Genomic DNA, 16,576 nt, shown 5'->3' on the forward strand with positions numbered 1-16,576 from the left:
CTTTGTCGCCCTTCTCTGGACCCGCTCCAGCACCTCAATGTCTTTTTTATGGTAGGGGGCCCAAAACTGGACACAGCACTCGAGGTGAGGCCTCACCAGTGCCCAGTACAGGGGGACCATCACCTCTCGGGCCCTACTCCCCACGCTGTTCCTGACACAGGCCAGGATGCTGGTGGCTTTCTTGGCCACCTGGGCACACTGCTGGCTCATGTTCAGCCGACTCGAGGTGAGGCCTCACCAGGGCCCACTCCAGAGGCACGATGACTTCCCTACTCCTGCTGGCCACGCTATTCCTGATACGAGCCAGGATGCCATTGGCCTTCTTGGCCACCTGGGCACACTGCTGGCTCACGTTAAGCCTGCTGTCTACCAACACCCCCAGGTCCTATTTCTTCCGGGCAGCTTTCCAGCCACTCTTCCCCAAAAAGGGGGGGGGGTGAGGGTGCAGAGACCTCCCCCCGGGGGGTCCTTACCCAGTTTCTTGTTGGCCGGGGAGACGGGAAGGTCCTCCAGCCGCGGGGCGGGCAGGGACGGCGGGAGGGAGCCGGGGGCTGCTGCGGATCGGGACAGAGACCGGCTGCTGCTCCGCTGCTCCGGCCGCTGCCCGGGGGACGAAGGGCTCTGGGAAGGATGCAGGATGAGCGATTTTGTGTCAAAGTCTGCTATTCCGTTCGCTAGTTCAGGCACCGCTGTAGAAAAGCACACTCGTTTAACGGGGAAAAAGGCCGAGGGGGAGGGGGGGGGAGCACAACACTGAGCGTCTCGAAAAAAAAAACCCCAAATCAATCAGAAATCGGAAGCCAAGGGCGAGTCGCTCTTTCCTGAAGAGCCATCCAAACAAATGGGTATTTAAAACTGACCCAAAACCGAACGGGAACGTAAAAAAATTAAAAAAAGGAGGAGGAGGAGGAGGCAATTCCTCTGCTTTTTGAACCAGGCATCGCTCGGGGAGACTGACCTGTTCCCCGGGGCCCGGCGGGGCCCTCGCACTCCTCCAGCTCTCGGGCATCGATGGAAAGCGCATCCAGGCCCTCGCTGAGCGAGTCCACGGACTCCGTGTCGTGGGCGCAGCCGTTGACATGGAAACCGTTAATTCCCCCCTTCTCGGCGGCGTTGGCCGACGGCTCCTCTTCAGTGGACACCAATTTCCCCGGGGCTGGGAGGCCGGGGCTCGATTCAGCCGGAGGTTTTGGTTTGGTTTTCTTCTTCTTGTTCTAAGGATTAGGTGTCCGCAAGCAGAGAAAGGCCGGGGGGAGCGCGGGTTGAGGGGGAGGAGAAAAACACAACGTTAAGCCTAATTCCTGAAGGGCAAATTAAGCTTATGCTTTACTGGCTGAAAGTAGCCGAATTAAGGGCTTTTTCAGGCAGGCTGGCTGTTGATCCTGTTAACAGGAGGAGGGATTTATTCGACAATGAGGACAGATATAGTGGTATTAATGAGGCGTGAATACATTATCCCCCCCCCAGGAGGTGGTTATGGGGTGAAGGCTACACAAGGGACAAGCAGCACCCAAGGGGCTGGTGGCTGCACCCCAGGGCACCGTCTGGGGGGACTTAAGGGGTGCTCCCCGCCGGGGTGCAGCTTCCAGGATGCTCTTTTGGACCCTCGCGGGGATAAAACTCCCCCCCTTTCCCACCCCGGGGTTATTCAGTCACATTCCTCCCCTGGCCCTGCCACGCCGCCGCTTTTCACGTATTCAAAGAAGCCCTTTTGAATAATTATGATTTTATTCCCGTCCTGGCGGATTTAGATATGATAATATCAAGCGCTGAAACTTTGCAAAAACCTTTATTTAACCCTTTCACAGGGGCCCGGGCAAAGGAGGAGGAGGCAAAACACTGGAGAAAGCTTTATGTGACAGAGAAATATATTTCCACAGAGCTCAGCATTAAAGGCAACTGTTCAGCTCCAAAGGTTACCCATGAAAAATGGAAGAGCGTGACTATCCCCAGCAGTGAATTACGGAGCTCGGGTGAAATAAATGGACCCGGTAAAGATTTACTGGGGCGCGGGGGCCGCCTGCGCGGACGAGGGGTGCCGCAGAGGGGCAGCAGGATGAGAGGGACCGCAAGGACGGCCAGTCTAGAACCTTTCTTTCTCCAGATGCTGCGTTCGACGCCGCGTCTGACAACCCAATGACATGCAAAATGCTGGGGAGAAGCTGCGATTTACAGCTCGCCCTCAGGTTCCTGTGGAAATCACTGCCCTGAGCACCGACAGCCAGCGACGATCCCCCCGCTGACACCCACAACCCACCCTGCTCTTCGAGGCCTTTGCCCACCTAAATCCCGAGGGATGTGGACTGTTCTCCTTTTATCTCGAGTCTAAATCCTCGAGATAAAAAGACAAGTGCCTCGGCAAAGTATATTCAAAAAGCATTACCTTTTTTTTGCCCGTTACAGTCCATTCTTTCAGCACTTCGCTGGCGTTGCCTGAAAGGAGAGGCAGGGATGAAGGGGTGGACGCGGCCCCCCAACCCCGCTTCCTCCCAGTTAGGTGGGAGTGCCTCCAAACTGGAGCCAGCTCAAACCCTCCCCGCAGCCAAGTCTCCAATCTCTCAGCTGGTGTAATAAAAGGATCGGTTTCATTTTTGCTTTGGGAACACAGGGCTGAAAGGGACCGTTCCCTGAGAACACAGCTCTTTCCAGGGGATAAAAAAAAAATAAAAAAAGAAATAAGTAAATAACCTTCTCTCTGGCTTTGTCTTACTAAAGGTTTGGGTGCCTGGAACCTGCTGGAAGGTGTGTTCTGCTGGGGGAGGTTGGGTTCAGGTCAGAGCCACCGCTGGGGTCAGGATGGCCGTGGCCGGGCTGACAGCCCTTCTGCTGGCCCGGGGGCAAAGCACGGCTGTCAGCGGTGGCCAGTGCCACCAGAGAAGAGCCACAGAGTGACAGGAGCTGTCACCAGCCCCAGCCTGGTCCCCAGGGTCAGGAGATCCATCTCAGGCAGGGTGCCAGCCCCGGGAGGAGATTTGCCACCAGCCAGGTCTCAAAGTACAAACAGCAACTAGAGCCCAGCTGAAGACATCCCCAAGAGTTTCTGCAACCCGGTACCAAACCTCTTTTATCTACAGAGCAATCAAACCCTTATCTCTGCCTTGACCCCTCGCTGAGCAAACACCAAATAAAACTCAGGGAGAGGCTCATCCCCGGGTTATTTTTATGGATGGAGCCTCTATTTGGACACGCTGAGGAGCCACGGAAGCTCTTGCTGCGCTCCCTGGCACAGCCCTTTTTGCCCAAAGGCTGTTTCTGCCTCTCAGGGGGGGGTCCATAAATGGGGTCCGTGGGGGATACGCAGCCACAAACCCCACCAAGGCACCCACCTTCCATAAAGGCTTGCACCGTCCTGTCCACGCAGTTGTCAAAGTGCTGCAGCACGAGGACGATCTCGTTGTTGCTCCGGTTGGGGACTATTGCCCGCACGGCGCTGATCTGGAGGGAGGAAAAACAGGGGGGAAAAAAGTGTAAACCCTTCGCTTTTTCTCCCCCCATGAGCCCACTCAGCCCTTCTGCGGGGAGGCTAAAAACCGCAACCCGTGACTTCCTTATAAAACTTTCATGTGTCAGGACCATTTAGCCTGAATAAAATTGTGCTTTTGACAGAGCGGCGGTTACCTCCCGGACAGAAACATATTTCATCCCCGAGAGGAGATGAAGATACAGCACTCACGAGCTCTTCCCCGGCATGTGGCAAGTCAAAAGTCTCCGAAGACACATTTACCTTCTCCTTCATGTTTTCAAAGGTTCCTCCTTGGGCCATCACGGTGTTGGACTGCACATCAAAAATGAACCCAGACGCGTCTGTGGAGACAAAGGAGAGGGAAGGGTCGCTTCTGAACAACAGGGAGGCGTTTAGAAAGGGATGAAGCAGGAGGCCAGCTCCGAAACGGGCCTTCGATGAGGAGAAAATTGAAATCCTACAAACGTAGGGCGCTCGCTGGCTCGTTCCCTTGTGTGGTTAGAGGGGGCCATCAGCCGCCGAGAGTAAACTGGGGGGGTTATTAGAGTAAATCAGGGAGTTATTGAAGTAAATCAGGGCATTATTAGAGTAAATCAGGGGGTTATTGGCTGCTGCAAGTAAACCAGAGGGTTGTTACCTGCTGAGAATAAACCAGAGGATTTCCCAGCCTTGTTTAAGGGCCAGATTCTGTTTCTTCAGGTGGCCCCAGCTGACCCTGGTTTGCCAACGAGAGCCCCCCCCCTCCTCTGTGAACTCAAGAAGCCGATTCACTTCTCAGCTCTGGCTCAATTTAACCAACCAACCCACCACGGCTCAAAACCACAAGCCAAAAAACCCACAAAAGCCCCACTAGGGCTGGTGTCTAACAACAGCTCGCTGAGGCCCAGCACTGCGCCGGCATTTCCACGTCCGTCTCCTCCCGAGCCCAGGGATAAGGAGTTAAGAGAAGCAGTGTGGTTAACAATTTCCTCCACCCGGAGGTACAAATGGCAAAAGCAGACTGATAAATGGCTCTGAAGATCCAGCAGCTCGTGTTCCCTGCCAGCCACCATCTCCAGGGTAATGCCTCCCTGTTCCAAAAAGAGACCGGCGATGGGGACAGCCGTCACCGAGGGCTCTGCTCCCCGTCACATCCATCCATGGGCCCCACCGTGTCCCACCCCACGAGCTCCTGGCATCACAAATTCACTCCCCGCTCGCCTGCCAAAGGGGCTGAGCGGGCTACATTTCAGGTCTGTTAAGGAAAAAGGGATGAAGCTGTTCGTGGAGGTGTTTTGCTACGACAGAAGGTACTTTAAGTTGGCATTTTAGCCACGTTAGGTCTCAGGAAGGACACGTGGCCCTCAGGAAGGACATGTGGTGGGGCCTCAGGGGTTTTAAACCCTCCTCATTCTGCACCACCAGCCCTTTTTTCCAGGGATCCACAAAACCCCCAGCAGATCTCGATGCTTCCAGCTCCGCACGTACCAGGGCAGCCCAGGAGAGAGGTTCTGGGGTGGCTTTGGGGACCTTCTGGGGAAGGGACACTTCCAACCAGGGCAGGGTGCTCCGCGGGGCCACTCGCTGGGTCACTGCCCTTTGGGCTTTAGCTCGGCTGATATTCCCAGCTGCTGATTCATGTTCTTTCCCCTCCCCTCCTCTAAATAACTCGTACGCGACGCCGAGACACCCCATTGACTTCTCGCGGCTCCCAGACATTGATGTAGCATTTAAAGCCAGATGCCTCCAAACGCAGTGACAGAATTGTGAACATGATGGAAAGGTCAGCCTCTTATTAAGGCTACAGATGAACGGTTAAATTCCTCCTCGCGCCGGCCTCGCCCCTCTCAGCCCCACCAGCAAGATTTGCTCGAGTTTCCCCAGCTGGCACAAGTTGGGAGTTGCCAACTTTCCGATCCTTAATCTTACAAATGGCGCTCGGCCTCTCGTCCCCGAGTGAGAATTAGCAATCTTTTCTCAAAAACCTTCATCCCGCAGCGGCCACCGAGGGCCCAGGTGCCAGGAAAGATGAAGTTCAGCTCCCCCCCCCCCCACCCCCCCCCCCGCGGGGCCCGTTTTCACCCCGCGGCCCACCTGTGGGCCCACATCCCCGGCCTGGCCTAGGCCCATCCGCAGGGAGGTGCCCAAAGCCTGGGGCTGGCCCTGCCCGGCCCAGGCAACCTTCCCGGTACAGCTGCGATATGCCCCGGGGGCCCCGGGGACAGGAAAAAGATAGTTCCCCCCCCCCCCCCCCCTCCCCCAGCCCCGACGGGGCACGTTTTCAGCCGCTCCATCCCCATCCCTTTCCCTCGTCCCCTGCTCTGAGAGGGGGGCTATCGCTCCCAGCCGCTCCTCCGGCTTCCAGCCCGGTCCCTCCTGGTGGCAAAACGTTTATCATGCAAAAATTATGCGAGGGAGACTACGCCGGATACATTTGATATTGCCCTTGAGCGCTCCCAGGCATCATTAAAAGGGCTCGGGCCTCTCCTGGGGGTGGGTTTCTGCAAGAAGGGGCAGAATTTAAAACGCCGGCGCCCGCCCGGACGGGAGCGGGGCAGCCACCAGCCACCTCGGAAAGGTTTTTTTTTTTTTGGTTTTCTTTTTTTGAATTAACAACCTTGCTGGGAAGGAAAGCTCCTTCCCAAAGCCGGGGCTCAGACGGAGCGTGTCATGTCTGACGTGAGGAGTCAGTCAGGCGCCCGCGCCGATCGCTCCTGCATTAACACACACACACACACACACACACTCACTGCCCGCTCCCTTCCACGGGATAAACCCCAGAGACGACACCAACGGCCTCTAATTGCTTCTCTCTTCCCAACTGCATCCTCCAGAAAAAGAAGGTGGCAAGAAATCATTCGCGCCCCTCATCATTTCCTTTTGTGTTTCGGCGCTATTTATTGGACTAACGACACAGGATCTTCTTAAACAGAAGCACTAACGATGCCAGGAAGAATCCACCCGATCAAATCTCACCCTCCTCCTCCTCCTCCTCCTCCCGAGCTCGGCCAATTAGTCCTTTCTGTATGAATGCCCGCTCCCTTCCACGGGATAAACCCCAGAGACGACACCAACGGCCTCTAATTGCTTCTCTCTTCCCAACTGCATCCTCCAGAAAAAGGAGGTGGCAAGAAATCATTCGCGCCCCTCATCATTTCCTTTTGTGTTTCGGCGCTATTTATTGGACTAACGACACAGGATCTTCTTAAACAGAAGCACTAACGATGCCAGGAAGAATCCACCCGATCAAATCTCACCCTCCTCCTCCTCCTCCTCCTGAGCTCGGCCAATTAGTCCTTTCTGTATGAAACACGTGCAAGAATTAACACAGCAGACCTGACGAACGCCTGCTCCGCTTCCCGGGACAGGCGAAATAAAACCGTTCTCCCACCCGAGAGAAGCCAAACTCCTCAGGTGGGTCACTGCCCCCCTTGGGGGGAGCCAAGCCCAGCCCTGGCTCACTGGTGTTTTGTACGGAGAGGCAGAAATGGGAATAAAAAGCCCCCATCCTGGCAGCCACGTGGCTTTCACCCCCGCCGATGGCACAGCACACACCGTACGGCGGGTCCTCGGCTGCGTCCTCCTCCTCCCAGCCCCTCCAGAGCTTCATCCCCATCCCAGCGGGGAGTTTGCACCATAAAATAGCGTAGAAATTTTTTTTTTTAAAGCCCCACTTCAACCACCACCCCGTTCACCCGCGGGCGGAGGCTTTGGGGACTTATTCACTTAAAGAGTCAAGATCCGGTTAAACCGTGAAACGTTTTATAGACTCTGTGGCTTCTCAGGTCAGCGGTGACGGCGCCGGCTCTCCCAGGGAACAAACAACCTGGGCTAATGCCAAAGAAAAAGCTCCGAAGGAAACGGCACCTCGGCTGCTCCCTCCCAGCACCTCCAATTTGCTCTAATTACCAGCGCCTTCGTTAAGTCCCTGCGCCGCGAGGCTGGGGAGCCGGCGCTGCCCGGGACCGCAGAGGTGGCCGGGCAGGAATTAATGCAGCTTCCCAGGATGGAGCAAAGGAGGCAGGATATCACTATTCTCTTGCCCTGTGCCTGCAGTTACAGCAAAATACCCCAAAATATAGAATAAAACAAACAACAATCAGGATTTCTGGAAAAAGGGCTACAGGGGGTTACATCCGTGAGCCCTTTTGGTGGCCACGCGGCTCCTTGGGCAGCACTTGGAGCAAGGACCACCCTGGGCTGCACCTCCCAGCTCTCCCGTGTCGTGCTTTTCCCTAAAAATTCCACCATCCCACTAGTATTTTTCCTTTGTCAGAGCAGTTCTGGCCGAGAGGCGGCAGAGGAACCCGCGTTAAACCCTCTCCTCAGGAATTAGGGAGAAATCAGGACTAAACCGGGATCACAATCAATATTCCTGGGTCTGCTGCCAGGAAGAGATTTCATTGGTATCAGGAAAAACTACATAAAACCACAAAATTTTTCCACGATCCCTCCCACACGCTGCCCTGAGCTCCCCCCTTTCCCCAAAGCACATGAAGATATTCGAGCGGGTCCGTTTTTGCCCCGTTTTCCCCCATTTGCTGCCTGGGTTTGGTGCCCTGCTCAGCTCTTGTGGAAACTACTCCCAACCCCAAGGTGGGGGGAAATATTCCCCTGGGATATTCCCGATATTCCTCTGGCCCACAGAGGCTGCAGCTGCACCTCAGGGTCTCAGCTCAACAAGAAACGCCAACTTTCTGGCTCCTTTTCCCAAAAAGATTCCAAGGGGTCAAGCATGAGCCGTGGCCTCCTCGGTCCGGGACAAAACGTGCTGCTTTTGGACTAGAACAAGGCCACGGAGGCGAGAGACGGACTCACAATTTGAAGAATTCATTCCAAAGTGAGCAAATTAAACCTTCCAGATATCCCATGGGAGAAGGATCCCATCACCTGGCAGCCAAGGTGGGGGGAAATATTCCCCTGGGATATTCCCGATATTCCTCTGGCCCACAGAGGCAGCAGCTGCACCTCAGGGTCTCAGCTCAACAAGAAACGCCAACTTTCTGGTTTCTTTTCCCAAAAAGATTCCAAGGGGTCAAGCACGAGCCGCGGCCTCCTCGGTCCGGGACAAAACGTGCTGCGTTTGGGCTAGAAACGGACTCACAATTTGAAGAATTCATTCCAAAGTGAGCAAATTAAACCTTCCAGATATCCCAGGGGAGAAGGATCCCATCAGCTGGCAGCGGGAGAGCGAGCCCTGGTACCGACTCGGGCTACACCCCAGTATAACACCATATTCAGCTACGGGCTTGGGAGAGTGGGAGAAAAGGGAAATTAAATAGGGAATCACAGAATCACAGAATCTTCTAGGTTGGAAGGGACCTTCAAGATCATCTTGTCCAACCGTCAACCTGACTGACAAAAATAGACACCCACACAACAAACAAGGAGCATCATCAAATAAAGCATCATCAATAAAAACTAACTTCTTGCAAATCAACTAAAATACACCCAAAGTTCTGCTGCGGGAACTGGGTGTTTCTGCCCGAGAGAGCAAGCAGGTGGTTTTGCCCTGATTTAGGGGTTCACAGTGTTTGTCACCAGCCCAGGTGGCCCCGGTGCCACGCCCTGGCCACCACCCTCCTCCTGCTCCGGGCACACAGGAGCAGAGCCAGGCCATGGGCAGGAGCCAGAGAGCTGTCGAGGGAATTCAAACTGCAAGACAGCTCCTTCCCCCTCCCACCTCATTTCCATCTACACATAAAAAATGGGAAATTAAATTAAATTAAACCGGCGCCTTTGCAGAGCGAAGCAGCCAAAGTTCCCACAAATTCCCGATGCTCCCCCCCACATCCGAGCTCAATCCCGACCAGGATCCCATTTCCCAGGTGACAGAATATTCACTTTTGGGTGTTTTCAGCGTCACTCACAGCGGGGGCCACCAAACTGAGCCACCCCGAGCCACGTCCCGGTTTGCCGAGCCCACCAGAAGTTAGCAAATAGCCCGCAATCACCCCAAATCAGTGCCTCCTGCCCGACTGACGTGCCAAAGCAGGAGCTGAACATGAAATTTCACTCCCATTTGGCGTTGGTGTGAAGCTGAGACCCTTCCCAGAGACCTTTCTCCTTCACCGAATTCACCCCGGATGGTTTTCCATCAGCCGAAGCGGCTCCCGGTGGTATCCAGATGAGCAGGAACCCGGGTGCTGTTTTATTCAGGACCCTGGCACGCCCGAGACGGCGGCTGACGGCCGATGGAAACAAGATTTATGTGATTGCTTTGTGTCCCGGGGTCAGGCGTCGTTCCCCGAGCCCGGTGGCTGCTCTCCCTCAAATCAATTAATCGAGCGGGGAGGGGGACGGGGGGGACGAGCCGAGGGGGGGAAAGAGAAGCACCAAGAATCCGGGATCACTCCGGAGAGCAGCAAAGCACCGACCCCGCGGGACCCCGGGGAAGTGTTTATTTAGAGACCTGGCATCACCGAGGCTGCTTTTTCCTTCCAATTTCTAAATTATCCCTCGTGGAATATGCTAAAGCTGAAACGAGCCACCCAGTACAACCCAGACACGCAGCTGGGTCTTCACTGGGGGGGCCATTACACCCCTGTTTTTTTGGAGATTGAGTGAGGAGTTATTTACAGCCAGGGATATTCAGGAGCAGGATGTGATTTTGTGCCCAAACTTTGCATATGCATTTTCACAAGACTTAAAAATACCTTTCTGGGGCGCTCAGGTGTTGGCTCTGCTCTGGGGTGGGGGGGGGACACCTTCCCTTTTGGAATTGGGAAGGGCTGTGGTATTAAAGATCCCTCTGTCTCCTTCCCTTCTCTCTCAACACTCCTTTGTTCCAGCTGCAAAAGGGCTTTTGTTTCGCTTTCAGAAAGGAAGAGAGAGCAAAAAAGGCCTTACCCCCCCCCCTTTACCTGGCCGAGGCGCACGGCTTCACGGGGGACTGGAAAATATCGGGTGAGAGCAGGGGGAAAGCAGTCATCCAAAATTCCCTCACAGCCCAGAGAGGCCAGGGCAGGGCTGGAGGAGTCTGGGGCTTTAACTCTCCCCTTCCCCGATGCCCACACGGCTCCTGGAGCCCCACAGCAAAGCCCAGGCCCCCGTGAATTAAAGCCTGCTCTGCCTTCCTGCTCCAGGGTCAAATATTTATGCCCAAAATCCCTTTGCTCCCTGCAAAATCCCTCTCTCACACTCTGCCCAACACCTGGAGCAGCGACCGTGCCGGTTCCTCCTCGGGCTGGGGGTTTCCCAACCCCCCCTGACCCCCCTGGGTACCAGCTCTGGGGGTCTCCCCTCCTTGTCCCCTGCAGATTTCTCTCCCCCACACCCATTAATTCCCCTCCGCTCTCTCAAGGTGGGCTTTTTCCCTCCTCATCTGCTCAGCACCGACGACTCCGGGCTCTGTTTCCAGCACCAGAAGAAATCAATTTCTTAACGACTCGCACCGAGGTTTCCCAGAGCACAGGTACAAAACCCAGCGCTTTAAAAAAAAAACCCCTCCAAAATTACCCTCCGCAATAATTTCCACAACTGTTACTAATTGCTTTGAATCACGTATGGATCCGGCTGCCAAAGGCCGGCCGGGCTCCCCAGGTACACACTGTTTCTATGCTAAAGCTGCTAGAAAAAAAAAACAACCAACGAAAAATAATAAAAAAAAAAAATCTACCGAGAACAAAAGCTCTTCTCTTGAGGTAGAGGACAGGAATTGTCAAACCCCTTCGCTTTAAATTATTAATTAGTAGCCAGTTCAAATAAAAAGAAAAGCGTAACCCTTACCCCCCTTCTCCCCCCCCACACACACACTTTGGAATTAATGTTTCACGGGCGACAAATAAGATCCCTCCCTGGAACAAGGGGCTGAGGCCGTCGCCAGAAAAAAAAGGAAAATGGGCCCCTGTGTGTGGAGACAAAGGAGGGAAAAAGCTTCCCACAAACACACACCTATCGCCCAGAAAAGGGGTCTGGCCACGAGGCCAGAGCTGAGCTGGCCCAGCTCAACGTGGTGGCTGGTTTAACTGGGCTCTGGGCAAGTAGTGACCACAGGCAGGAGAAGCGAGTCCGAGCCTGAAGCCCACCCTGAGTCCCCCCCCGGGGGTGGGCAAGGGCTGGATGGGAAGGGGACTGAGTTTGGGTGGAGTTAATGCCATGGGAGACCCTCAAATTCCCTGTGATGGGAATCCCACACTGGCTGGGGAACCCTCCTCCTGCACCCCATGGGGAACCCCCCTCCTCTTCCTCCTCCTGCACCCCATGGGGAACCCTCCTCTTCCTCCTCCTGCACCCCATGGGGAACCCTCCTCTTCCTCCTGCAACCTCCAGGGAACCCCCTCTCCTCCTCCCACACCCCCTGGGGAATCAAACCCCCCCACATCTGCTGGGGGACCCTCCGTCTCCTCCCGCACCCGCTGAGGAACCCTCATCCTCCTCCTCCTCATCTCACACTGGCTGGAGAACCCTCCTCCTGCACCCCCCGGGGAACCCCCCTCCTCCTCCTCCCCCTCCTCCACCCCCCCCGGGCCCCCCCTCCCCCTCCCCCCCCCCCACGCCTCCCTCCTCCTCCCCCACCCCCACGTCTTCCGGGAATCAATCCCCCCCACATCTGCTGGGGGACCCTCCGTCTCCTCCCGCACCCGCTGAGGAACCCTCATCCTCCTCCTCCTCATCCCACACCGGCTGGGGAACCTTCCTCCTGCACCCCACGGGGAACCCCCCTCCTCCTCCTCCTGCACCCCATGGGGAACCCTCCTCCTCCTCCTGCAACCTCCAGGGAACCCCCTCTCCTCCTCCCACACCCCCCGGGGAATCAATCCCCCCCACATCTGCTGGGGGACCCTCCGTCTCCTCCCGCACCCGCTGAGGAACCCTCATCCTCCTCCTCCTCATCCCACACCGGCTGGGGAACCTTCCTCCTGCACCCCACGGGGAACCCCCCTCCTCCTCCTCCTGCACCCCATGGGGAACCCTCCTCTTCCTCCTCCTGCACCCCATGGGGAACCCTCTTCCTCCTCCTCCTCCTGCACCCCATGGGGAACCCTCCTCCTCCTCCTGCAACCTCCAGGGAACCCCCTCTCCTCCTCCCACACCCCCTGGGGAATCAATCCCCCCCCCATCTGCTGGGGGACCCTCCATCTCCTCCCGCACCCGCTGAGGAACCCTCATCCTCCTCCTCCTCCTCCTCCCGCACCCCAGGAAAATCAAGCAACTCTTTCAGCTGCTTAAACCAATGTTTTTTTTTCCTCTGCCGCTGTCGGGCCGTGGAAGCGACACAATATTTCACATTATCCGGGGACTGGGGGAATCAGAACTGTCCAGTCGGACAACTGAGACGCGCCTAAAAATGTCACAAACCCCACCAGGTTACACCGTGTCACACGGAGAGTGACAAGGAGCTGTCAAGCGACAGCAGCAGCCAGGAGAGGAGCACAGCCAGAGCAATTAACCCCTTCCCTAATTGATAACGTCAAGAATCGATAGCGCTGTTTATTGGCATTTGATGCCGTCGCGTTCCGGCGCCTCTTACCTTTCGTGTTTTGCTTTTTAGACATCTCGGGGGGGTCGCTTTGGCCTCCAGCTGTACGGGAAGGGGGGGGGGTTGTGTGTGGGTGGAAAAGGCAGATCCTCGCCCTTGAGAGGCAGCTGGAATTCCCTCCGACGCGGGGAGCGAGGCCGGGCTGGCAAAATCCCAGCTGCCAGGGGGCAAGAGGGGTCTGGAGGGGGTTGTGTGTGTGTGGAAAAGGCAGATCCTCGCCCTTGAGAGGCAGCTGGAATTCCCTCCGACGCGGGGAGCGAGGCCGGGCTGGCAAAATCCCAGCTGCCAGGGGGCAAGAGGGGTCTGGAGTTGTCAGGAATCTGCTGACAGACCCCCGGGGAGGGGCTGGGGGGGAGCTCCTTGTCACGGCTGCAGCCGCCGGTATCGGGCCTTCGCAGGTTCTGAAAGAGAAAGGGAAAAAAGAAGAAAAAAATAATAAGAAAATCACTGCTGGACCAGCCAAAGCACACCCCGAGCCCCCCCCACCCCAGCCTGTCAGAGCCCCTCTTGCTGGTGAGTTTTAAGAGTAAAAATTCTATTTTGGTTCAAAGGTGGGGTGAAACAACCGGCCGGAATAAAAAGCATCATTAAATATAAAGCAACAAGATCCCTCCAGGCTGGGTCCAGCTTCACTCAAAGCTGCCAGCAGACACCGTCCCCCCCGCGGGCGGCAGAACCAGGGGGGGTTCAGGATAAAAAAACCCCCACCATTTACACAAATCCCAGCCTTTTGGGCCATTAAAGAGCCTTTAGAGTGGCTCAGGTGGGTGACACTCGGTGACACCGCTCGGGAGGCAAAATTCACTTTGTCGCACGCACCCAAAAGCGGACGGATTTCAAATAGATTATTCCAGAAAGACAAACACCCCCCACCCACCCCCCCGGCGTGGGGACAGCTCTCAGGGTGTCACATCCCCCCCGTTCTCCCCATTTTTGGATCCCGGGAGGCAGCTCCACGTCAGGGCAGGGTGACAGGTTAAACAAAGAGCAGCGGGAGACGGGAGGTGAGGGAACAATGGGGACCTCTCTGCCCCCAAAAATTCCCCGGGGGGGGGCACAAAACCTTCACAAGGCGGTGGGGAAAACCCCCCAAAATTGCCACTTCGATAGGTAAAACGCGGGTAAAACAAAGAGGTGAAATATTTTCGTAAACATGAGGAGACCTCGTAGGTTTTCAGCCAAACCCACGCGCTCCTGACAAACGAACCGACGGCGCTGAGAAAACATGCGTCTCGTTTGCTCCAGAAATAATTAGAAAGTTGGGCTCCCGGCCACCCTCCCCCCCCCAAAATCGCTCAGGATTATTTTTAGGGAGATGGCTTCCGCGCCGGAGGAATTCAGACACATTCCTGCCAGGCCAGGCCGGCGACGTGGCCCCAGGGTCCAGCGACAGGGTCTAAAACGAGCCTATTTTGATTTAAAAATAGATGTTTCCTCTCATTAGAATTTTCCTCCGCGGGAGTTCACAACTTATTTCCGAGCGGCGACCCCAGGAATCTAAAATCCGAGAGGGAGTCGCCGCTAAAAAAAAAAAAAAACCACTCTGCAAAGGAATTTTTTTACCTGGAAAGAGAGTCCCGAGAGGAGGGGGTGGGTACAAACTCCTGCCTCGCCGCCTTCAGCGCTCCGGATTAATCGCCTTCCTTCGTTTTGATGCCTCAAGGCACTAAATAGCACCTCTTAAAAAAAAAATAAAAATAATATAATGTGGTCTTGGAAACTCTGCTCAAAACCAGAGAAGCTGGAGAATTTCTTTAAGCTGGAGCTGCCGTGCGGGGTGTGAGCTGGAGAGCACCGGCAGGTCGGGCCGACGGGATTCGATTTGCACGATTACACCCCATTTCACTCAGCCTCCGGCACCTCCCGCGATTCCGAGATAACGCCGGGTTATGGAGAAGGCAAAACGCTCCCGCACCGACCTCTGACACCGGAGTTCAACGCCTTCCTGCCATATTGCCCAGAGATTTTAAAACAAACAGAAAGAAAAAAAACTCAACTCCCCCCCCTTCCCCACCTCCCTCCGCAGCCGCGCCATTCAGTCGTCTTCATAATTCCATTTTTTTGGTAAATAATGGGGTAATCCGGAGGGAGCGTGGAAATAGGCAGGCGCTGCCAAACGGGAGGGTGGTTTACCTGAACTCCCTCAAGTTGACTCAAACTTAACTCGGGGAAAACAAAGGAACACTTAAAAACCGCCTCGTGCCGTCCCCGAAAAGCAAATAACTGGGAGAACAGCTCATTCAGACAGAGCCTGGAAACAAGCTGTAAAAAAAAAAAAAAAAAACCAACAAACCACCCCAAAGTCTCAGGCAAAGAAGTTATAAGGAAACGTCAAAAAAAAAAAGCCTGAAAAAGGCAACACAATATCACCTCAGAAAGAGTTTTACCCACTTCAAAGGAGGAAAATAAACAGTAATTAAGTCTTGGGGGGAAAACAAACAAGAGGCAGCGGCAAGAGAAATTCCACACACAAAAGTAATAAAATAATGGAGCGGAAACAAAACCCCACGGATGGATCTGACAGGTATCAGAGGGCAAATCGTCAATCCTTGATGATGTGATTAATATTTGGGCCGATAACGAAGAACCCAGAGCCAAAGAGTCGGGAGCGGCTCTGGCTCGTGGCAAAATCAGGGTTTGGGCTGGAAATTTCAGCACGGTAATTAGCCGGGAACCTTAACGAGAGTGGCACAAGGTGGGGGGGGGGGGCATTTTTTAAAACCCCAAGTGGAAATTTCAAGCCTGGTAAAACAGCAAAGGTTAATGAAAGCGCAAATAAAATATCTGAGCTCCTTTGGAGAAGGGTGATATGAGGCTTATACACGCACTACACAAAGCGAGAGAAACAGTGAAGCACAGACACGTTAAAAAAATCTACCTGCAGAATTAAAATAAAATATTGTAGTTTTACTGGAATCACTGGGGGAGAAACCCAACTCCCTCTGGGTACGTCCGGAGCCACCAAACTCCTCCCGGAGCCACCAACGTTCAGCCGCCGCCGGAAAACTTTTCCAAATAGCACCAGAAATGCACATTATTGTTTAACTGCCCCAAAATATCAACCCGTTCCACCTCGTTGGGAAAAGAGGAAAACATTCAGAATTTTTACAGACAGCGAGTCCCAAAAAGAAACAACTCCTGAATCTATCCTGGCTCTGTCTGGGTGGGATTATTTCAGCAAACTTTGGGAACTCGATAGCTCCCCGTTTGAGAGGAAAGATGAGAAACGGTAACAAATTTGTCTGGGTTTTTTTTTTTTTTTTATCTTTTCTTTTTTTAAAAAATTGACATTTATTTTCCTTTTAGGAAGATTTTGGAACCTAGTACCATTTTCTCTATAAACTAACCAAGTAGTGGGTGAACAGGTGGTGCCTTGCTTACTGTAAAGAAACTCAATGTTGACCACAACAGAAGCCTGTGCCATTCTCTCCTTTTCTCACATCTCTGGGTTTTTTTTTTTTTTTTATATTATTATTATTATTATTAGTCTATGGAAAGTGCTTTTGAGGAGAAACCTGGAGAATTGGTTAAATCTGCTTCTCGGGAGGGATTTGGCCGGGGTTGCTGGGGGCTCCGTAATTCCCGCCGTACGGCAGCATCTGGCTAATTGGCTTCTGAGTTAATTTATTTTTATCTCGTTGACGGAGCGCGTC

The 16,576-nt window shown here is 54.4% G+C and overlaps 1 protein-coding gene and 1 long non-coding RNA gene across 2 annotated transcripts in view; both read right to left on the reverse strand.

The window, feature by feature from the left end:
- The window catches only part of SPATS2 (spermatogenesis associated, serine rich 2), a 24,177-nt gene extending 11,076 nt beyond the window's left edge, over window positions 1-13,101 (reverse strand). Inside the window, exons 1-6 of the mRNA XM_014941596.1 lie at window positions 12,915-13,101; window positions 3,725-3,804; window positions 3,327-3,435; window positions 2,384-2,433; window positions 959-1,214; window positions 474-689 (exon numbers count right to left, since the gene is read on the reverse strand). Coding sequence (XP_014797082.1) covers window positions 474-689; window positions 959-1,214; window positions 2,384-2,433; window positions 3,327-3,435; window positions 3,725-3,804; window positions 12,915-12,939 — 736 coding nt within the window. The 5' untranslated portion in view covers window positions 12,940-13,101. The remainder of the gene's footprint in view (window positions 1-473; window positions 690-958; window positions 1,215-2,383; window positions 2,434-3,326; window positions 3,436-3,724; window positions 3,805-12,914) is intronic.
- A 19-nt stretch (window positions 13,102-13,120) lies between these two features.
- LOC106887831 lies at window positions 13,121-15,744 on the reverse strand. The gene is made up of 3 exons (XR_001411968.1): window positions 15,057-15,744; window positions 14,487-14,602; window positions 13,121-13,324 (listed from the first exon to the last, which is right to left on the reverse strand). It is a non-coding gene; the product is annotated as an uncharacterized LOC106887831 (long non-coding RNA).
- Between the last annotated feature and the right edge of the window lie 832 nt (window positions 15,745-16,576).

Source organism: Calidris pugnax, unplaced genomic scaffold (assembly GCF_001431845.1).
Source record: "Calidris pugnax isolate Ruff unplaced genomic scaffold, ASM143184v1 scaffold126, whole genome shotgun sequence".
NCBI lineage: Eukaryota > Metazoa > Chordata > Aves > Charadriiformes > Scolopacidae > Calidris > Calidris pugnax.